We start from the raw sequence: 23,529 nt of genomic DNA on the forward strand, positions 1-23,529 counted from the left end.
GTGTTATCTTCTGGAAAGTGAATCCCAAAGGACTTCACTAGTCTTCTAAGGTCTTCAGAATCCAGAACAGTGAATACAATACCATAGTTTCCTACTGACTACATTTGGAATTTTTTTTAAGTTCAAATAACGATACAGTGTATGATCATAATTATTGCTTAGAAGATTTTGAAAGAATCAAGGAAAATTTGTCTACTTTGTTTTCCAAAGGCACATAAATTATTTACAAGGGCTTTGTTTTTATAACAACAAAATGCCCTACCCTCTTGTTAAAGACATTTCTAAGGTCTATCTATTATTTATACAAACACATTCATCTATCTAGTTGAATATATTGAACTTCTGCTCTTCTCCTTTTAAAAAATCAACACACAACCACACAAAATTTATGGGACACAGCAAAGGCAGTGCTAAGAGGGAAGTTTATAGCGATACAGGCCTTCCTCAAGAAAAAAGAACAATCTCAAATAAATAATCTAACCCACCAGCTAAAAGAATTAGAAAAAGAAGAGCAAAAGAAAAACCCCAAAAAGCAGCAGAAGGAAGGAAAGAATAAAGATCAGGGAGGAAATAGAGATTAAAAAAAAAAATAGAAAAAATCAATCAAACAAAAAGCTGGTTTTTTGAAAGAGTAAATAAAATTGACAAACCTCTGATGAAACTCACAAAGAAAAAATAGCACAAATAAGCAAAATAAGAAAGGAAAATGGAGAAATTACAACAAATAACATAGAAATACAGAATATCATTTGAGAATATTATGAAAAACTATATAGAACCAAAATGGATAACCTAGAGGAGATGGACAAGTTTCTGGAAACATACAGTCCATCAAGACTGAATCAAGAAGAAACTGACCACTTGAACAAACAGATCACTAGAAATGAAATCGAATTAGCAATAAAAAACCTCCCTACAAATAAAAGTCCAGCACCAGACGGCTTCACCAGGGAATTCTACCAAAAATACAAAGAAGAACTCATACCAGTCCTTCTCAAACTCTTCCAGAAGATTGAAAAGGAGGGAATATTCCCAAACTCATTTTATGAAGCCACCATCACCCTGATACCAAAACCAGGCAAAGACACTACCAAAAAGAATTATAGGCCAATATCACTGATGAACATAGATGCAAAATCCTCACCAGAATATTAGCAAATAGAATCCAACAGCACATAAAAAAGATTATACATCATGATCAAGTGGGGTTCATCCCAGGGACACAAGGGTGGTTCAACGTATGCAAATCAATCAATGTAACACATCACATCAACAAGAGAAAGGACAGAAACCACATGATCATCTCAATCGATGCAGAAAAAGCATTTGATAAAATTCAACACCCATTTATGATAAAAACTCTCACCAAAGTGGGTATAGAGGGAACATATCTCAACATAATAAAAGCTATATATGACAAACCTACTGCCAGCATAGTACTCAACGGTGAAAAACTCAAAAGCTTCCCACTAAAATCTGGGACAAGACAAGGCTGCCCGCTATCACCACTCCTATTCAACATAGTCTTGGAAGTCCTAGCCACAAGCAGTCAGGCAAGAGAGAGAAATAAAAGGGATCCAAATCAGAAAAGAAGAGGTAAAAGTGTCACTATATGCAGAGGACATGATACTATATATAGAAAACCCTGAAAGGTCCACACAGAAACTACTAGAAGTAATTGAAGAATTCAGCAAGGTAGCAGGTTACAAGATTCATGTACAAAAATCAGTTGCATTTCTTTACACTAACAATGAATCAACAGAAAAAGAAAATAAAGAAACAATCCCCTTTAAAATAGCACCCAAAGTAATAAAATATCTGGGAATAAATCTAACCAAGGAGGTGAAAGAATTATACACAGAAAACTATAAAACATTGATTAAGGAAATTAAAGAAGACTTAAAAAAATGGAAAGATATCCCATACTCCTAGATTGGAAGAATCAATATTGCTAAAATGGTCACACTGCCCAAGGCAATCTACAGATTTAATGCAATCCCTATCAAATTACCCCAGACATATTTCACAGAACTAGAACAAATCATAATAAAATTTATATGGAACCACAAAAGACCTAGAATTGCCAAAGCATTACTGAAGAAAAAGAAAGAGGATGGAGGAATAACTCTTCCAGACTTCAAACAATACTACAGAGCTACAGTCATCAAGACAGCATGGTATTGGTACAAAAATAGACATATGGACCAATGGAACAGAATAGAGAGCCCAGAAATGAACCCACAAACTTTTGGTCAACTAATCTTCAACAAAGGAGGTAAGAATATACAATGAGATAAAGACAGTCTCTTCAGCAAATGGTGTTGGGAAAACTGGACAGCAGCATGTATATCAATGAAGCTAGAACACTCCCTTACACCATACACAAAAATAAACTCAAAATGGACCAAAGACTTAAACATAAGACAAGATACAATAAACCTCCTAGAAGAAAACATAGGCAAAACATTATCTGACATACATCTCAAAAATGTTCTCCTAGGGCAGTCTATTCAAGCAATAGAAATAAAAGCAAGAATAAACAAACGGGACCTAATGAAACTTACAAGCTTCTGCACAGCAAAGGAAACCATAAGTAAAACAAAATGACAACCTATGGAATGGGAGAACATTTTTGCAAATGAAACTGACAAAGGCTTGATCTCCAGAACATATAAGCAACTCATACGACATACTAAGAAAAAAAAAATAACAACCCAATCCAAAGATGGGCAGAAGACCTAAACAAGCAATTCTCCAAGGAAGACATATAAATGATCAACAGGCACATGAAAAAATGCTCAATATCACTAATTATTAGAGAAATGCAAATCAAAACTACAATGAGGTATCACCTCACACCAGTCAGAATGGCCATCATTCAAAAGTCCACAAATGACAAATGCTGGAGAGGCTGTGGAGGAAAGGGAACCCTCCTACACTGCTGGTGGGAATGCAGTTTGGTGCAGCCACTGTAGAAAACAGTATGGAGATTCCTCAAAACACTAGGAATAGACTTACCATATGACCCAGGAATCCCGCTCCTGGGCATATATCCAGATGGAACCCTACTTCAGGATGACACCTGCACCCCAATGTTCATAGCAGCACTATTTACAATAGCCAAGACATGGAAACAGCCTAAATGTCCATCAACAGATGACTGGATAAAGAAGAAGTGGTATATTTATACAATGGAATACTATTCACCCACAAAAACCGAAAACATAACACCATTTGCAGCAACATGGATGTTCCTGGAGAATGTCATCCTAAGTGAAGTAAGCCAGAAAGAGAAAGAAAAATACCATATGAGATCGCTCGTATGTGGAATCTTAAAACAAAACAAAACATAAATACAAAACAGAAACAGACTCACAGACATAGAATACAAACTTGTGGGTTGCCAAGGGGGTGGGGGGTGGGAAGGGACAGATTGGGATTTCAAAATGTAGAACAGATAAACAAGATTGTACTGTGTAGCACAGGGAAATATATACAAGATCTTGTGGTAGCTCACAGTGCAAAAAATGTGACAATGAATATATATGCATGTTCATGTATAACTGAAAAATTGTGCTCTACACTGGAATTTGACACAACATTGTAAAATGACCATAACTCAGTAAGAAAATGTTTTTTAAAAAAAGGTCCAACCAAAAAAAAACCAATACTAGCCTTTATTGTTTAGAATACCACCACTTTGTTGGAAATCGTCTCAGGAACAGGGTAAGGACTAATATTAATATTTCAAATAGCCTTTATTAAATAATACTTACCTAAAACTTGGCATAATCTTCCAAACAACGTAAAATAAGGACTCTGGGCTGAATGCAGTCTGGCTACCTTGCCATAAAGCACACAGTGTCTTTCTAAACTCTTCCACCAAAGACCTGGAAAAGAGGAAGGGATGATGGGACTCTTGGCATTTAGTGAGAGGCTAGTATTTCAATACACAATGTTCAATTCTCTAAAATTCATAATAAAAAAATTGAAGACATAAAAAGGGTGTGGTCTCTTCTGAACTAAGTCTGAGAGTTAAGTAATAGCATCTCAAAAACCCAAATAAACAGCAGTAATTACTGACAAAACTAGTTTTTTTTAACACATAGTGAACTCTGAGTGTGCCAAGTACTGTCATACTTATAGAATAAAGCAATGGGTAAGTTACAAACCAATTAGTTAAGAATGTTCATTTTAAAAAACTTAAAATAAGGAACAGAATCTCTTTCTCCATCTCCTAAATTTTTCCTTCTTAGCCCTCACTAGGAGCACTTCCCAGACCTCAGTGTGTGACCATCTGCTCATCTCTGCCTCAGAGAGTTCATCTGGACTCAAGGGTCAACACTCAAGTTTATACCAATGACTCTCAAAGCCAAATCTGAAAGCCAGATTTTTTTCGTGACCGCTTTGATTCAAGAGTTTCCCAGTTCCAACAGGAATTCTCTACTGCATGTCCTCTTGTCTCTTGAGACGCAGTGTGCACTAAACCCACTCTCTGCATCCTCCCTGCTGTCCTTCTATAGCCTATCGCCCCTTCTCTCACAGGAATACAACTTCCATTTTCTCCTTTGAGTGTGTCCAACTTCTGAGAAATTTCCTTAACGAGAAAGAGAAAGAGTAGTCCTTGTTAAGCCCGCCCTTCTAGCTAGAATGAGGACCAAATGCTGCTGCTCCAGAGTCACCCTGGACTCTGTGGATGAGAGCCTCACCCCAGGGAGGGTGCAGCAGAGAGCCAGAAGGAGCCTGATGGTCATGTGAAATAAACCTAGATGGATAACCTCCAACTTGACATGAGAAAATAAACCACGAATATTTAAGTCACTGTCAGTTTTGGTTTTCTGTGCACGTAGGTAAACTGATAAACGTCAACTTCAGACTGTGTCCGTCACTACAGCTGCCATACTCACAGACACCTGCCTGATGCCTCAGAGGATCTCGGTATCTTCTTTCTCAACACCTGTCATCCAACAGGTTTGTGTTTTTTACTTCCTAGTCCCTGAACCCTCTTCCTGTGTTTGAGGAGCCCCACCTGAAGAGTCTTGTGAGAGTCTGAGCCTGCCACCCACTATGGAAGCTGAAAAGGCTGATACTTGCTTTCTCAGCACCCCTGGCAGCCAGGACTCAGGCACATGGCCTGGGTTCTGCCTCTGTGAAGCAGGAGTTAGTGATGCAAAGAAGCCGAGACAGTGCCAAATCCTTCCTGGTGGCCAAGAGCACCATCGGGAGGGCAGGGACAGCAGTGACAGCATCCAGCCGGCACCCAACTCCAGCCGTGCAGGCAGTGGGAACTCCGCTGTGGCCCTGGGCAGGGGTCCTGATGAGACATCCTTATGCAGGCCTGGACTCCAGACCCGATTTTCTACCCATCCAGTAACGGTGAGCTCACCAACACACTTTCAGGACTTTCCTTTTCTGCCGAAATGGCCAGAGGCAACTTCTGCAATGTGTAACTACATCCTAAATGACGCTAATGCATCGAGTGCTACTAATTCCTCCCGAACTTCTGTGCACATGTAGTTCTTCCTTGTCATTTCACCGTTTCCTCTAACCAATTACTCCAAAGCATGAAGTCTCCTGGAACGCAGCACGTTCCAGCTCATCCACATGCTGCTACTGAAGTAAGCTCCTGGCACAGCGCTTCCAGTGAGGTCACGCCCTCCCCGCTCCCGTGCCCGGCGTGGAGGTTCCCGCCCACCCTGGCCTGCTGCACGCTCCACGCTGCACAATGTTCCAGCACGGTCTCCTATTCTCTCTCAGCCGTCAAGGCTTTCATAATATGATACATCTTTAAACCCAAACGAGAACATGGCTGCACTGAATTTGAATGCATATTGGTTTGGTTCAATTGTCAATTTTTTTCCCTTCCACTTCAAATAAAAATTGACTGTACTGCCCCCGCAAGTAATTTGGTAACTACAAATTAATTTAATTATCCAAGACCAGTTTACCTAACCCTATCAGACAAATCAGCTCACAAAGCCTAACGACACTCATGCTGGTCTACACCCAGAACTGTATTTCATATACACGTCACTTTTAAAATGTCCAAATCCACAGACTCAGCAGGTAGACAGAGTACTAAATTTATCCTGACTATTAGGTAAATAGACACAAAAGAATTCCAATAATTATTAAGGCTGCCAGCTAGATACTTACACGCAATTTTTAGAAGAGGCTGTTTTTGAAATGCATGTGCCTATTAACTCGCATAATGCAATGGAAATCACCAGTAAGGGTCATTTGCTCAGCAGCTCAAAGCCAGAAAGGACACATTCTTAGACTCACACGTTGTTGTCCCCCTGGCTCCTGGTGTGGTACGTCCGCCTTCCTGCTGTCTTCCCATTCCTTAACTCCACGGCGGGCAGTTCTTTGAAATAACAGCAAAACTGCTCAATGTTACTATTTTAAAAGGAAGGGAAGAAAATTATTTTTTTTAATGTACTAAGACTGTGAAGAAAGTACTCTGAGACCTACATACGGACTTTGAAAATGTCACCTTGCAATTTCTCATTAGAACTGTACACTCAGTGCAATCTCTTCACTAAGTCTCCTCATTTACTCCAAGAAAACAATAGAAGCAGATGACTTTGCAGAAATAAAGACCTCAGAGCAAAACCTCTGTTCAAAAAATCCCCAATCCCCTCTCCTCCCCGCACCCCCAACACACACACACACAATCTATAGATTGCAATCATTTCTTTTCAGGGTGTTTGCTCCCAAGCGTTCAATAATTTCCTCAAATAAAAACAAATCACGACACCAATCACGCTGTTTAAATACGCCCCACAGAGTCACCAGGAGAATTCAGCAGTGACTAGAACTTCTTCCTTGAGCAAGACTAGACAAGCCAGTACCTAGTAAAGGTCAGTGCCTTTAAGGAGAGATTGAACTCGGCTTCTGCTCCTCATTAGCAAGGTGGCCTTGGGAAAATATAATTTATTCTGGTCTTTGATGCCACATTAAAAATCTAAAAGTACACAACTTTCAAAATAACTTCTTTTATGTAACAGCTCAGCCTTGTTGTCAGTTTTATTTTTACTGCTCATCTTACATTTTCAAGATCTTCTAAACCTCTCATCTTATGACCATACTTAAGAATGAATCATTGAACCAGGTTCTCTGAACAAGGTTCCTTATAGCCCAGGAGTCTGCAAACTGTGGCCCACGGGGACAAATTTGGCCCTGGACAAGTGGGCTTTTATTTTTAAAGTGGCTTTTATATTTCTGAAGAGTTGTGTAAAAGGGAGGGGCTGCTGAAGGGAGGAGACTGGATGTGGCAAAGATTAAAAAGATGTATTTAACCTGGCCTTTTACAGAAGTTTGCAGGCCTGTGCTCAACCCTATTCAAGAAGCAACAGGAACCAAATAATAATAACAGCTAACAGTTATTAGCTGCCAGGCACTGTTCTAAGCACTTTGTACAAATTGTGTAATAGCTTCCCAACCACCCTGCCTGAGGTTCACTACTATCCCCCGTTCCACTGATGAGAAAAGCAAGGCACAGGGAGCTGGGGTACCTGCCCCAAGTTCCTAGACTAGAGTCAGTGGCAGAGGCAGGATCGGAACCCACAGCCCTTGCTCTTAACCGTTCCACTCGAAACTGACGTCAGGTACTTAGGCTCTGGCTGTAACATTACCTGAGGGACTGAAGGATGGCATTCATGAAACACGTGTTCCCCAAATTCCGCAGGCCTGTGGCACAGATGGCAGTGGTGCTTCCCTGTAAAACGGAACAAGAGGCGGCCATCAGGAACGCCAAGAGAAGGCCAACTGTTCCAAACATCAAAGCGGAGCGAAGGGCTGAACTTGAAACTCTAGCATCAAGCCAGCTTGGAACTGATTCTTTTCTGCCCAACGAATATTTCAAATTCCCTTTCTACTCTCTGTGTAAGTGTCTGGATATTTTTAGGAGGCTGTTTCTGATCTTAGAACTGTTCTAAATGGGAGTATCTTATGGAAGCTTATGAGGGAATCGGCATTACTAACTACTGTGTAGTACACACTGCAGAAACCAGGCAGGTCCTTCAAAGAAATATGTTTAGAAAAACTTAATACTTGTGTAAGATTCTATTAAAGCTACTACAAATTGGAAAAAATATAAATACATACATCCCAAGTACTTCTGTCCCCCACCTTTTAGTTCTAAGCCACGTAAATAATCAATACATGTTTTCCTAGCAGTGGAATTCCAATCTTAAAACACCACCTGGACTTCCCTCAAAGACTAAGGTTTAGTTTTCTGATTAGCTGTACAAATGCACCACGATGTCTGAATACTACACGTGGGAAGTCAATCTACCAATCCAGGCCAAAGCGTCACATCAGCTCTTTCCTCCACGAAGTTGTAACACTTTAGCTAAGAGTGTGTCTAAACATAGCTAGCGTGACAGCACGGGGGTAGATGCAGGTTGAAATTACTGTTGTATTTAGAAGTATTTAGTGATCTTTACGTTTTGTTACTCCATTCATGGCTCATACATCTGGTAACAGCTGCATATCAGAATGAGAAAGCATATTCTTTTACGGTGAAACTGTATTAATGCAGTCCTAAGAAAGAAAACGTACCCAAACTTCAGACCCCTGGAGTTTGCACTAGGGACCTTAAACAGAAGGAAGCAAGGATCTCTGGGATCCTACAGAAATGGAGTAATAAGGCAGCCAAGTAAGCAAGAAGAACTAACGCTTGCTAAGGCAGAGGAGCAGGGCAGCAATCCTGACAGAGGGAAGGCACTGACAGACGGACCCCCTGGGGGACTGAGTCGCATCAAGGATCATTAGTACAAGTGGCAAACATTTTGTAAAATAATCCAAGTCCAAGGCATGCAGTTACAAAAGGTTACAAGGGGCAACATTAATGTTAGAACTGTAATCAAACAGTGACTAGATCTCAACCAATTCTTACAGCTGAATAAATTTTAATTACTTACATTTACTTTCAATAACTTGCTGTTTAGTGATGAGTTTTCCAAAAGTTTTCTTTTCCTATGCCTGTCAGCTGCGAAAGCTGAGCTATTAAAACACAAACAGATGGTCAAAAAGACATCAGTACAGACACACTCCACAACAAGGTAAAGAATAAGCGTGGCTGTTTGAAGCGTCCAGGATGCAGAGCCTGGATGCTTAGGCCAGGAAGGGACCCGCTGGGCCCACTGCAGCCCACAAGGATTTCAAGTAACGCAGGAGCTCCACTTCCCTGGAAATCCCCGCTGCTCCTCCGGCAGGAGCTTCCCAGAAAAGCTGGCCAGGTAGATGTGGTTTGCGGGGCAGTCCCTCGCCGCCACCACTCTCTCTATCTAAATGATGGTGAAGCTTCCAACAGGAGCACAGGCCTTCCTTGTAACAAAAGGACAGCCCTGGTCTGACACGATTATTCTGAGAGTTAACACTAAGTCTCAGACACTATGCTACTTCTTTCTTAAGTTTAATAAAGGGATCATGTTTTATTCATATGTTGTAATAGATGATGATATACTGAGTCTGCAGAATGATAAATAAGTCATAGGCATATATAAATTCATTTGACTCCGCTATGGTACAAAGCATATTCTAAAAGAAATCCTAATTAGCACATAAGTCCTGAATTTAAATTATTTAAATTTTTCTTGATGAAAGAGATTTTGTTTGAAATTTACCAGAAAGCAATTCCTATCTTCAAAGCATCACTTTCAAATTATTATATGTCAGGAGAACTGATCTAAAGGAAGTAAAAACTACTATTAAACAACACAGACTTTTAAGTCTACCAACTCCTTCCTGTATTCCAAAAGTACCAGGCTAATCCAGAGTAAATACATAATTATTTTTCTTTTCAGAATTTCCACAGGAACTATAATGTCTTTGGAGCATCAGATATTAGTGACAGTCAGTTGCTTCAAATCTAAAAATGTTCTTAGGAAACAAGTCTTCAGAACTGTGTGTGTGTCCCTCAGTGCCTTGGTGACTACAAGACAAGAAAAGATCAACCCCATGGACTGCGATGCTAACTTACTTCCTCACAAATCCTGTCAGTAAAGAAGCTGAGTCACAAGCACTGTGTATATGCTACTTAGTGACAATGCCTGATAGTTGACTTTTAGTTTCAACTTATATAAATAAGGCATTTAGCTTTTCAAAATGTAAGTTACTAAATTTTACCATCAGTGATTCTCAAAAGGGCAGAATCCTTTAGATCCAAGCTGTTTAATCCGGTAGCCACGCACTACATCTACATGCGGCTACATCAACCTAATTAAACGTAAGTAAAATTTAAAACTCAGCTCCTCGTCACACGAGCAATTTTTCAGGTGCTCAACAGTCACGTGTGTCTCGCGGCCACCTGACTGGACAGCGCCGATCACAGAACGTTTCTGTCGCACAGCGCTGCTCTCGAGCGCGTGCCCCACGGTCTGAAATCAAACATGACTGGAAGCACAGCTCTAACTTGTAGCGGTCATTATAGATTCCAGCCTGCATTTGAAAAACATAAAAGTAAACCTAGGTGATGTTCCTCGACATACGAAAAGGACTACAAGGTAGATTTTTTCCAGTGGGGCCAAGTAGAAGTGTAGACAAGGCGATCGGTGACATCTTTTCCCCGGTGACGCGGTCAATGGCAATAAAAGATCTGATAACTGCATAAATGCAAGCAGGTTCCCGAATGTCCTGTTTTCTGTTTGACTTAGTTCTGAGGAAGTTATCTGGCATTGAGATGGCAGCCTCTTCTTAGAGAAAATTCTAAGCAGCAGGAAAAAATAACCTGGTAGCTACCCACTTCTCTAAAAAAGAATCAGGTTAGTGAGATCTTTACAACGACATCACCACATCGGAGAGTGATGTTACATAAATTACTGCAGGAGTCTCCTACTTTGCAGTTAATTATGACAATTTGAGACAAAATTCAGTATGTTGCATCCATGCATCTGTACCTGTGACTCATTTCAGACAGGGCTCCTGCTGCTTTGTTCAAATTAAAAGAAGGGAGGAGGCTCTTTGAAAAGGAGAGGAGACACAAGATGACAAGCCTAAAAGTACTTAAACCCAAAGTGTTCTAACTGGTTGAGACTTTTAAAGAATCAATTCTTCTTTCTTTATCAGCTTATAACTTATCTGGTGGAGACATGCAAGAGACTTTGGCTAACCAAAGCTGGACAGTGTTTCACGCAAAGAGCTTGGGTTATTCCCCCTCAGTATGCAATTTCAAAATACTCTATCGGCTTTGCATGTAAGTTTGCTAAGGGACCTCACTTCTGGCGTGATCTCACAATAGTGTCCAAATACATTAGATAGCACCTGACAATCAGGGGTGAATTACACAAATTCCACCTGAGTCAGCAATCACTCTGGGCCATGCTTTTATCCACTGCAGCTTCAAAGACCATGGCTACTTGGGCTTCTGTTACTGCTTGAATTTTGGGTCCAGTGGGTTTTATGTGACTAACCGATTTAGCCATAGCAAAAAGCAAACAAACAAACAAAAAAACTATTCACATAGGTACTTTAACTTTCTTATGATGACAAAGCATTTCACAGCTTCCTGTACTTTCGTGATATATACCGTCCCTACCAAAAAAGGGAAAGAAAGTAGGATCCTGTGCTCTAACACTGATGCAAAGTGAAAAACAATGTAATTCATCCTAATTTCCCTTAAAAATGATCAATTTCAGAGCTCCTACGAAGACCTCATAGTACATTTCATAAGGCTTTATAACAAAGGAAACTCTATAATGATTATTTTGTTTTCTGCCCGTCCTGTGCAGTCCCAAAATTCCCCTTGCAAATAAACTGGGGAGCTGACAGGTTGGTGGGGTGATAACTGAGAAAACGGGCTCTGGAGCCCTCGGATACGGATACAAATGTTAAATGGCACGAACGCTGAGCTATGATCAGGAACCGTGAGGATTTTCAGACACCCATATCTGAGGTTTGAGTCGTTCACATTTCAATCACACTAAAAACATGATGAAGTACAGAACTCATAAACAAAAATCCTGCTCAGAAATTCTACAAGACCCCTCAATCCCATTCCACCCCTTCTCTCCCAAGGCCTGTTACTTACTTTTCCAAGTTCTGTAAGTGTTCTCTGACTTTCTGTACCAGTCCCAGCTTGGTGTCATTGACCACAAAATCATCACAGCGATAACTGCAAGGAAAACATTAATCAATGCGTGTACAGAGCTTGCGGAAACCACAGTAATGGAATCACTGAAAGGCCTGGCTGCTGTCAAGACGATCACATGGCTCTGCAGGCAGTTACTATCGCTGGTGAGTTGAAAGAGGACTTGGAATCCACAATGGAATGTTTTTTAAGAACCTTTTTAAAAAGCCACATAGGCAATGAACACTAACTTCTTTTCACATTTTTATTCAAAGGTTCTCCAATTCCTCTTTCAAAAATGAAATAAGCTGCTACGTATGTTATATTCTTTTCAGTGGTGTGTAACACACGGAAAATGAAACACAAACCTCCAATCCTATTCCTGGAGCATGAAGCCTGAAGCTTTAACATCATGTGATCCTTCCCAACTCAAATTAACGGGGAGTTTGCGGGGAGGAGAGGTTTAAGTGAAAAGCAGGGAAAAGACAATTAACCTGTGGGGATAGCTGGACAAAAAATGAAAAGCTATACGTTTTACCCATAATTTAATTTAAATAAATTGAATTCAGATGGCTGAGAAGAATGCATCTTTTCATTCTGAAGTGTTAGAAGACAAAACTGTAAAAGAGTGGCTACATCTTTCAGGAAACTGACAACCGTTTTGAAGAAAGACATTTAAGGTATTCTTTATGACTGATATTTTGTGTGTATGTGTGTGTGTGTCTGTGCAAGACAACAAGCAAATAACATAAGGAATCACACATAGTAACTTCAACTTATACATCAGCATTCTTTTTTTTTCCTGAAATAAGCCCAGTCTTAACAGTAACAACTTACAAGCTAGTACCAATACTGCAGCTTTGAACAAAACTACTTATTGTAACTACCGAAGAATAATGACATTAACACTGCCATTCTGAGCAAACAAAACTTTGAATGCATAGCAATTAGTAAAAATTAGGTCATCTCTAGCAGAATCCAAAAAACATTTCTTACATACCTGAAACCAGTCTATAAAAAAAATTGAAAAGAGGATGATGGAAAGCAATTTTTAAAAAATTACCCACAAAAGCACAGCTTGCATCTTTTATTCACAGGAGTCAAACTGTGAATGCTTTTGAAAACTTTAACTGAAATATATATATGTAATTACTCAACACCCCCTCCTCTCCCCATTAACTACCTACCTGCGCCGGCAGTCAAGAACCCCTGACGTGCTCTCCCAGTGCCTGTGCTCAACCCCTAACATTTCCACGAGGAGCAAAAGCTGCCTTTTACATCCTGGACCCTTTCTCTATGGTCAAATACCAGCAATGGCAGGAGAATAATCCCTTATCAGTTTTACGACAAATACACGGAGGAATTAAATTACTGAAAAGGTTTAATTTCCTGCTTCCACTCGGCATAAATGTGAAGGGGGTAAGGTCTGCTCCGTAAACCTGGGCTTAAGGCACTTGGCTCCTCCAGGAACCCCAGGCGTCACTGATGAATGAAACTGCTCTGTTACTCTAACTCCTGCTCACGTGTTTATGTTATCTTTGCATAAATAGATGCGTGTATTTCAGCTAAAACTGTGCTCAGCGTTCAAAACAAAAACAACTCCAAATGCTAATGTTCACTTAGGAAAGGAAGTTTAAGAGCAAACACAGATCACCTCTCATGTATTTACATGCTGCTGGAGTAGCTGATTGGAACGTGAACCCCTTAACCTCCACCAAGAAATGGCTGCTTTAAGAAACAAATTGTTTCACATGATATGAAATAACTAATTTTTTCCGTATTAAAGTAGTTCTTTTTGGTGTGACATGGATTCAGGCTTTAACATTTGTTAAAGTAACATTTTCATACATTGAAATACAGATTTATTTATGGCTTGCTCCATTCTGAACTAACCTGGCTTAACCGGGTCTAGCTGCTCCCGCTCTCTGAATGGTCACCATTCAAGCAAGTTGCTCTGGGCTCCAGAGCTGTGCTAACGTGGCTGATGCAACTGAGAAGCTGAATTTAAACATTTTACTTGACACAAAATTTTACTTAACAACTGAAGCAGTATACAATACTTCTCCATTAAATACAACTTCATGGTTTTGGTAATACTATATTTCACTTTTATGATTATACAATGTAGGATGTACTGCAGTGCACACGGTGGGTGCACGTGTCATTTCTAGGACTGAACCTAAGCGCATCACCAGTCTAGTTTGTGTCAACAGAAAGACTCAGTTAGAGTTATTTTTCTATGCAATAATGCAGTGCCATGTGTTTATTTGCGTTATCTTATGCAGACAGCATGAGTTACAGGGACACCTATGTAAACTGTAATTGGTAGTTAAATTAAAATACTTATTTGGGGGGTGGTAGAGTGCCTGCTTAGTATGCACAAGGTTCTGGGTTCAATCCCCAGTGCCTGCATTAAAAAATAAATAAATAAACACTTGTTTTAATTATAATATAATCAAATTATCCTTCTGGCTTAAAAATTAAGAATGAAAATTTTTTTCACTTCCAAATGAAGGCACACTAATGAGGCAGAATCAAGTGGAGAAGGTATATCACAAATTTTACGAAGAATGGCAATTACAACTTACTACAGAGGAGCAAAATTACCAAGCTGTGTGGAAAAAAGTTTTAAGATAATAAAGTAGACAATATTGAGTCATTTTCAGCAAGTGCATAATAATTTAATGAGAAGTTGCCTCTCTACAAGTCAAAATATAATCAATGCAGTTTTTCACAAAGAAATCAGAATGAAATGTATAATAAAAAAATTTCTTAGTGATTTTTAGGATTTGCACTTGTAATTCTTACTCAAGAAAGAAAATCATTTTCAGATGGCAAGATGGAACAATAAATTATTATTTCAGCTACAGGAATTATGTTTAAAATTTTGAGGTAAAGATTAAAAAGGATATTTCATAAAAAGTGAAAAATCTTCAATTGATCCACCAAGCAACTGTCAGTGAATACAAGACCTTTCTAGTAAGATCAATCAATTCAACATCTGAAATTTTTAAGTACTTTCATTTTTAGCTTTAGATGACTTTTACAAGACAAGAAATGGTGGCCAATTAATACTTTGGGTATGCTTTGTCTCAAGTGACTTCCTAATTGAAAGATCTTTGTCTATCTGCAACCTTAAAAACAATCAGTCTCATGCTGTAAATATTTCTTAATCTTTTACATCCGTCACTTTCAGCTAGATTAAAAGAAAAAAGACACGTGGGATCAAAAACCCAGATTTACTGGAATTATTTCCCTTATTTGCTCTAGTGCGTGTTAACATATTGAAAATACGTGTGCTCTGAAGTAGACTATTATGGATGCAGTTATGAAAATCGTTCAGTACATACATACAAATGCTACAAATCATCACCAGTTTATGGAGCTGTTACAAGAAATAGAAGATGATGAATTTAATGACTATGTGTTCTCTGCCAATGTTCACTGGAAGTCATGGAAGAATTTAACAAAGGTTCACTGTACTGTTAACTCTAATTCAAGATTTTCTTGAAACCAAAGGCGCATTTGCCAGTATTCGACAGAGAGAAAACATCACAGCGGGGTTTACACCTTCTCATCTGGATCACAACGCACACGCCTGAGCTCAGTTTACAAATCCCAGGAGAGAGCAAGCTTGTTTGTGACCTAGACAGACAGGTACTAGAACTTTTGTTAAAATTTAAACTATTCATAATACAAATCAATAATGATTTTTACACACTTCAGCATGAACAAATATGCATAAGATTTTCATGATAAAGCATTAAGTTGGCTGCAGAACCTACAAAAAAATTGAAGACTGCTTTGCGATATGCATAAATTTAGAGGTGATTTTCAGTTTACATAATCGCCCCCTGAATTCAATAATACTGAGTTGTTACAAGAGTTAGTGGATTTACTCAACTTAGATAGTTTTGAAACTGATATGCTCTTGCTTCAGAGTCAAATCAATTATTCTAAAAAGATGAGTCACATCTTGTCTTGTCAATACAGATGCAAATACTAGAGAAAATGGGGTTTTCTGGTACTTTATTCATTAATTGGAAAAACTTTAATAGTGTTTGTAATCTAAATTTTTATGCAATTTTAATGACTAAATACAGATCAAGCATTTCGGATGAAAAATCAGCATCTGAATGGAGACACACTCTATGTATAAAATACACACTGGATTTTGAAGGTCTCATAAAAAAAGATGCAAACTATCTCTAATAATTCTATATAAATTACCATGTTGACATGATAATACTTTGGATAACTGGGCTAAATAAAACACACAATTAAAATTAATTAACCTATTTCTCTTTGCTTTTTTAATGTGGCTACTTGAAAATTATAAATTACATATGGGATAAGTTATTTCTGTTGGACAGCACTGCTAGTCTAAAGAATATCTAAGACGCTACCTGCCCAATATCATAAAGAGGTAACAACTATAACTTTACTGAATTATAAGAAATCAACTTTAACTGGACATATTTTCACTGGCTTAACACATTTTAAGTTTTCGCAATTATCCCTGTTTGTCAAGAGTCAATTTTAGGTCTTCTTACAGTCACTCGGAAGGACATTTCCTGCTAAGATTATAAACTGCACACTGCCTGAATCTACGGCGCTCTGTAAGTGTTGGCTGATGATAATGAAAGGAAAGCACCTGCCTCTAAGGGTCAAAACTTTCAGGAGCGCCTGGCACGTGGTAGAGGGTGGATACGTGTGAGCTTCCTTCCATGGTGGACCCAACAGCTGCCTCACAGCCCTCTCTCCTCTGGCTGCCCCCATCCCCCTGTTTTGATTTCTTCCTCCCTGACCCAGAGGTCAAAAGAAAATAAGTTACAAAAGTAGGAAATGAATAAGAATTTAAATGCTGTCTTTAGCTGAGACATTGATTTTTAAACTGGAAACTATCCTACTAATACTGGTATTAAAAAGTCTCAAGGCAAACAGAAGGATTTAAAGTAAACAAAGCTCTAAAAAGTCTCTTCCTGGTTTACCATTGTGTTGAAGCTACCAAGTCAGAATTATGCTTTCCTCCAACACCTGAAAACAAATGTAGCCACTCTTCTTAGTTTGCCCTTCAGAAAGGTCACACCAGAACAAGAAGCACAAAAAAAGAACGTAACTTGTAGGTTGTGTTTCAAAAGCTTCTAGATTTGTCCTCTGAAACATGGAATGCTTTTTCCCATTTTGAAAGAAATATGGTTATAAAATATGGTAACATGTCATAAAGTGAAAATACACCTGGTTCCCAAAATGTAACTGAAATAATATTATAAAAAGTGCTACCCTTTTTCTTCTTTCCACTGAGAAACTGGAGCAGACGTCCAGGTTTTGGTGCCCCTTCATATAAACAGGACTTCATGTGTCTAACAAACAAAAGTCGGGAACTACCTATATTATACAACCAATATTTTGGCTATTAAATTAACACTTAGGCAAGTTTTAATTTAGTGATTTTAGGTGATCCTTCCAGAAAAGATGAGCTCTACTTCTAACAGAACACTTGTCAGGTAAGGAAAACATTTTCTTCTGTATTTAGTAAGAAGAGAGAACTGCGTAAGAAAATTTAGGCAAACAACACTAAAGACAAAAAAAACACTTAGAAATCACATTAGGCAACATATTAGAGACGTTAGATGAGGACATCAGATATAAAAAGGCAGGAGGAGGACGGGCACTTCCTCTATGCCCAACACCTTGAGACAAACTACACCATCATCTTAGCTACGTGCAACTTAGCCTCAAACCAAACTCCTTGAGCCAAATATGATCCTAAAGTAATTTTACATTACTTTAAGCCAAAGGTTAACAAACTAGTTAAATGCAGAGTATTACATACTGTTAAGGGCAGAAGATGCACAATTGATTTGACTACCTTGTGCTGAAGGAGTATCTACCAGGTAGCAGGTAAGTTTTCATAAGAAACACACGTTATTTATACTATTATATAATTAGGCTAAAAATTGATTAAAAAAACCACAGCTTAAGTTATTTTAAATTCTGCTTACTCTAATAAATAGCAAAACTGTCCAATTTTTTCATTACATTGTGAAAAAAAAATTTTTAAAGAGATAAGAAAAAAAAATTTATGTGCACATTTTTAATTTTGATTTTTTCTAATTTCTAGCATCTAATCATACCTAATCCTTTCTATGTTTCTTTATATAATCTCTCCCAAACTCATCATTTTTCTCCTCAATCTCAACTAACATTCTGTTCTATACCTTGGTTACCTCCTTTGGGGTGATATCCCCCCAACACCCAAATACAGTGACTTTCAAATCCACAGATACCTGTATCTGAATTAAGCTACAGTACTTGATGGTCTGCGCAATGTCGACCTCACCTAAATTTTCTTCTCTCTCACCTTTCCCCCCTAAATCCTCCCTTTCCCTTCAGCATTACCTGCTTCACGTTTAGATTTATGCTTTCGTCCCATACACCACCAACTCCCTACCCTCCTCAGTATTTTCCAAGTAGCACCACTTAGTTGTTTTAATAGTAAAAAATATTCCCTACTTGGCCACCCCCATGTGTACCCTTTCCCCGTTCTCCAAAAATTAAAACATGCAGCACGGCTCAGTCACTTGCTTGTCCTACAATTTAATGTAGGTTTACTTCCTTTTAAAAACCCTAATTTTAGAAGCGCTTGCTTCCTTCCTATTTTTGCCCTGCACCTCATGCCCCCTCTAATTATAAAAGACAAAACACCAGTCTGCTAAGAGAAAACCTTCAAATTATTGTCAATGGCTCCTAATCAAGTTAAAAAATAAGCCACAAAACTGAGCATCCACCACACCCAATATACGTTTGTATTAATTGTATTAATTACATACGCAAGTAAATCTAAAATAATACACGTATAGTTAAAAAAGAAAACTTTTAGAAGAATCACCTAGAGATGAAATAAACTATTTTAAAATTTCTTGCTATTCAGGATATCTTCAGAGTATTATTCAACTAATATCTCAAAGTACAATATACACATAGGGTGATATTTGACATAAATGACAGTGGATGTAATTTCCTACTTCCTATGATCTCTTGAACTTTTTGTCCCACTAATAAGATCTGCTTGGTCTGTGTTTTTATTAGAGAGCCAGTATCTTTACTTTGCGGTACGTCTGATGAGCTCACAGTAACGTATGTCAGCTTGCCTCTGCCTTGTTCACCAGTATTTGCGTTACTACTGTTAGTGTTATCTTGGAGGATTTTTTCTTGTGCAAAAATATGTATCCATTTGATGAGGGTTGATTTGGTAGTATCAAGTAAATCCACATTAACTAGGCAGACAGAAACTGTAACACACTGGCCACGGCCAGACGTCAGCAAGGGTGAGGACAACACGTGAAGCTCCGAGCCGGGACCCTCCGCGTTTGGTTCACGCCACGTAACCGTCTCACCCACCGACCACTGGCAGTAGGCAGAGTAAATATTTGCAAAGCTTTTTTTTTTTCTTCAGATAAAAGGTTTTAATAGAAGTTCTGATATTTTCTTCCCATACCCCCAAGTACATTATTTTGGAGACCATTGCTCTAAAAAGCAGGCCCCTAACACATAGCAGGTTCTCAATGAATATTTAACTGGATAAAAACAATATACACTATTCTGATGTTGTTATTTTCTTAAGATGTTGCTCACATTATGTCTCAAAGGAACTTGTCTCAAAGGTTTTGAAGGTAAAAATCTGGGGGAAGAGAAAGGAACTGCTTATAATGCTGAGTTTCCTTCATAAAGGATCTGTATCTTTGCTCTGTGTCTTTCTTTAACACATTTATTTCTAGATACAGTTTATAGTTTTTGTCATTATGTTGAATTTTTTTTGTTTGGTCATTTCCAATTTTAACTAATGACTGCTAATGAAGAAAAAACTTAGTTTTTGCATATTTATCATGCACTATTTTAAAATTTCTTATTAATTCTACTTGTACTAAATAAAGCCCTTGAGTTTTCTGGGTATTCTATTATATAATTTGAAAGCAGAAATAATTTTTCTTTCTTTCCAATATTTATAGCAATTATTTACTTATTCTTTGTCTTATTTCAACAGTTAGAACTGCCAAAGCAATGTTTAAAAATAGTGACAGTGATGTAAATGATGACAGAAACATTTGTCTTGTTTCTGATGTAACAGAAAGGGCTTTACTTTAATATTTCACCAATTAGTATGTGATAGCTGCTTTCTTTTTTGGGGGGACTATCATATTTTAATAATTTCCTTTTATTTCAATGTTATCAGTTTCTTAAAAATCAGAAGTGGTTTATTTATAAATGTAATTTTGCTTCAATGATACAATAATCTGAGTTTTCCTTTGAAAATGAATATATGAATAAATATGAATATGGAGGCTTATGAAATTAACTCAGTAATTATATAATGTCTTTTTGACACATCTTACTGGATTAGATTTGCTTTGGTTAAACTTAACAACTATTTTAATTAGCAAAATTGACTTCTTTTTGGAGTTTCTATCAGATTTTTGTCTTAAGGTTTTGAAAGTTTTATAATAGTAATATACTTAATGTTAAATTTTAAGTTTGAGGCCACACTGATGCAGTAGCTACCAACCAAGTGGTAATTTAAACATAATAATTAAAATAAAATAAAATAAAAACACTCAATTCCTCAGTCCCACTAGCCACTCTCTTTTACAGCAAGGTGACTCAGGTATACATATTTATATGAACATTCTTTTTCCAGATTCTTTTCTGTTATAGGTTATTACAAGATACTGAATATAGTTTCCTGTGCTATACAGTAAATCCTTGTTGTTTATCTATTTTACAAAGTAGTGTGTATCTGTTAATCCCATACTCCTAAATTTCTCCCCCCTTTCCCCCTTTGGTAGCCTGTAAGTTTGTTTTCTATATCTGTGAGTCTCTTTCTATTTTGTAAATAAGTTCATTTGTATTATTTTTTTAGATTCCACATATAAATGATACCATACAATATTTGCCTTCCTCTGACTTACCTCACTTAGTATAATCTCTAGGTCCATCTACGTTGCTGCAAATGGCATGTTTCATTCTTTTTATGGCTGAGTAGTATTCCACTGTATCTACATCTACACCACATCTTCTTTATCCAATCATCTGTTGGTAAGACACTTAGGTTGCTTCCATGTCTTAGCTGTTGTAAATGCCCACTAGCAACTTTTAATTGCTCAACTGCTACCAAACTGTATGGGACAGATGTCATGCCCAAAATAGAACTCTCTCTCTCTTTCTCAGCTTTAAAATTCTGAAGCTTTTTCCATGCCTATTGTTACTGCTACTGAAGCTACCCAAGTCATAAGGCTCCACATCAGAGTCTTGAAGAACTAAGAAAATATTCTCAGACCAAACCGTTTCTTAACTCACTTGAAACAAGAAGCAATCATCTACAAATTACTGATATTTTAAGCAACAGTAAAGAAACAAGTCCTTTAATCTGCTGGCTACAAAGCAATCTTTATACAGTAAGTCATGTGTAACACTAATACAAAAAAAAAAAACAAACCAAACTTTTATGCAAAAAGTAACCCTCAAGAAAGACAAGGGTAAATAAATGAAGTTTTAAATTCTTTTTCATTCCCCTGTTTAATAGATAATATCATCATAATAGGATATCTAGAGGAAACTTTGACCTCTAGTTTTATTATAAATGACAAGATACAGATACAGAAAAGAAAAAAACAAGAAAAGCTGATGTTCTAATGACTTCACCTATTTCAAACCAAGAAAAGTTAAAATCAAAAGAACTCTTCCAGCAAATGGGCTTATTTTTAAATTCTCTTTTATTCAATTCTAATGTATTGCCATCAAATAAGCCAATTCTGGAAAATGAGAATACCTGCAGAGAAAATCCATTTTCTTTGTTAAAAGCAGACAAGCACCAGCTTATCAACAAAGAAACTTTTGTTTTCAGATCATGCACTAAAAGGTTTCTTTTTACTAAAACTCCAAAATACTGTTCTTAAATTTAAAAAATTCTTATCTAATCCTTACAACATTGAAAATTTGTGCCCAAAAGTTTATAAGGCTAGTAACAAAAGATCTTCCCATTTTTAATTACACCTGCCTCTGAAAACGATTCAATATCAATTTAAGCCCACAAATAAAAGCTTTATTTTTATTCGTTTTAATTAAAACTATTTGTTATAGGTGTTTAAAATCTGAACTAGAAGTCCATTTTCTAGACAAATGAGTTGACTCACATTTCATATTTCTCTGTTTGAAGGAGTGCTTTAAAACATTACCCTGCCGAGAAGGAAAAATTCTGGTAATTTAGTTTTAATATCCCTTTCATACTTTTGAATCCTCAGAAATTCAGCTATTATAAGTTAACAAGGCTATGTCAGGTGTCAAAAATTATTTGTTCAGTACTTTTTAAATATACTAACTCTAAATGTCTGTCTACATAAGAAATCCAGGTCCCTACTGTTTAATCTTTCTTTTTGATCCAGTACTGCACACCACATACAATTCCATTTGTGTTGACCGGGGGAGGGGAGTTGGGGTGAGAGGAAAGGAAATATTACTGAATACACAATAAACTTGCCCTTGTGTGAAAATCTTGAGATTTTCATTTTTACTGAAATCTTCATTTGATTCTCAAAGCAGTGGGTCTGTGCCAAATCAGAATTATTCCCTTTGGTGTTGTTTTCCCTCTTTTGAAACAGTGACCTATTTTATGCTGTTCTGCTTGGTTGATACGTGCCTCTTCTGGATGCCCTCCTTACATCAGAAGTGAAGCGAGCTGCTCTGCAAGGGTGTCCCTCTTGGGAGGTATATGGAATATATGATTTTAGATCTTCAGGAAAAATGTTCCGCAGCCCTTCAGTCCTCCAAGAGGATCAAGAGGGCACAGTAATACAAATTTGGTATAACCTTCCCCATTTTTGGAAGATAAGTTAACAAAATTCAATCTTTCAAACATCTACGCCCTGCTCTGCACCAGACACTGAGTACTGTGGTCGATACAAAGATGTGACATATGGCTCCTGCAGGCTCCAGGGACATTTACAAATAACTAACGTGCAGCAGGAAATTACAAGTATCTCAGGAACTCTGAGTTTAGGAGAGATTACATCCAGCTACAATTGGAGCTGGGGCGGGGGCGGGGGGTGGCGCAGTGTGGACAGCTCAGTGATAACTTCATAAAGGATCTGCACAGACAGATGCACAGGGCCTCTTGGAAAAGGGAAGATAAGGACAGAAAAACTGTCAGCCTCAGAGCATGTTTCAACTTCCACAGAGCACTTGGAAAAGGAGCTTCAACATTAGCTATAGTCAAAGTCTTTTTTTGACTACAAATAATAATTAACAATCAAATAGGTTCAACCTAATATACCGACATTTTACCTCTGAAGCAAACCATTCAGTCTAACCACAAGAAATGTATGCACAAGGAAAATTTACAAACTAAAGTGAAAATACTTAAGTACACTGGGAAATAACACACACACACACCCCATGCA

At 37.8% G+C, this 23,529-nt stretch overlaps 1 protein-coding gene across 6 annotated transcripts in view; it reads right to left on the reverse strand.

The window, feature by feature from the left end:
* Positions 1 to 23,529, reverse strand: part of USP3 (ubiquitin specific peptidase 3) — an 84,100-nt gene that overhangs the window by 27,233 nt on the left and 33,338 nt on the right. For all 6 annotated transcript variants that reach the window (XR_012507764.1, XR_012507763.1, XM_074366373.1 and 3 more), the window contains 5 exons: positions 12,035 to 12,118; positions 8,928 to 9,009; positions 7,638 to 7,720; positions 6,286 to 6,399; positions 3,777 to 3,890 (listed from right to left, as the gene is read on the reverse strand). Coding sequence is in view for 4 of the 6 variants with exons in the window: in XM_074366373.1 (XP_074222474.1) it covers positions 3,777 to 3,890; positions 6,286 to 6,399; positions 7,638 to 7,720; positions 8,928 to 9,009; positions 12,035 to 12,118 (477 nt within the window). In the remaining 2 variants the exon portion in view is untranslated. The remainder of the gene's footprint in view (positions 1 to 3,776; positions 3,891 to 6,285; positions 6,400 to 7,637; positions 7,721 to 8,927; positions 9,010 to 12,034; positions 12,119 to 23,529) is intronic.

This window comes from Camelus bactrianus, chromosome 6 (genome assembly GCF_048773025.1).
Source record: "Camelus bactrianus isolate YW-2024 breed Bactrian camel chromosome 6, ASM4877302v1, whole genome shotgun sequence".
In the NCBI taxonomy this organism is placed as follows: Eukaryota; Metazoa; Chordata; class Mammalia; order Artiodactyla; family Camelidae; genus Camelus; species Camelus bactrianus.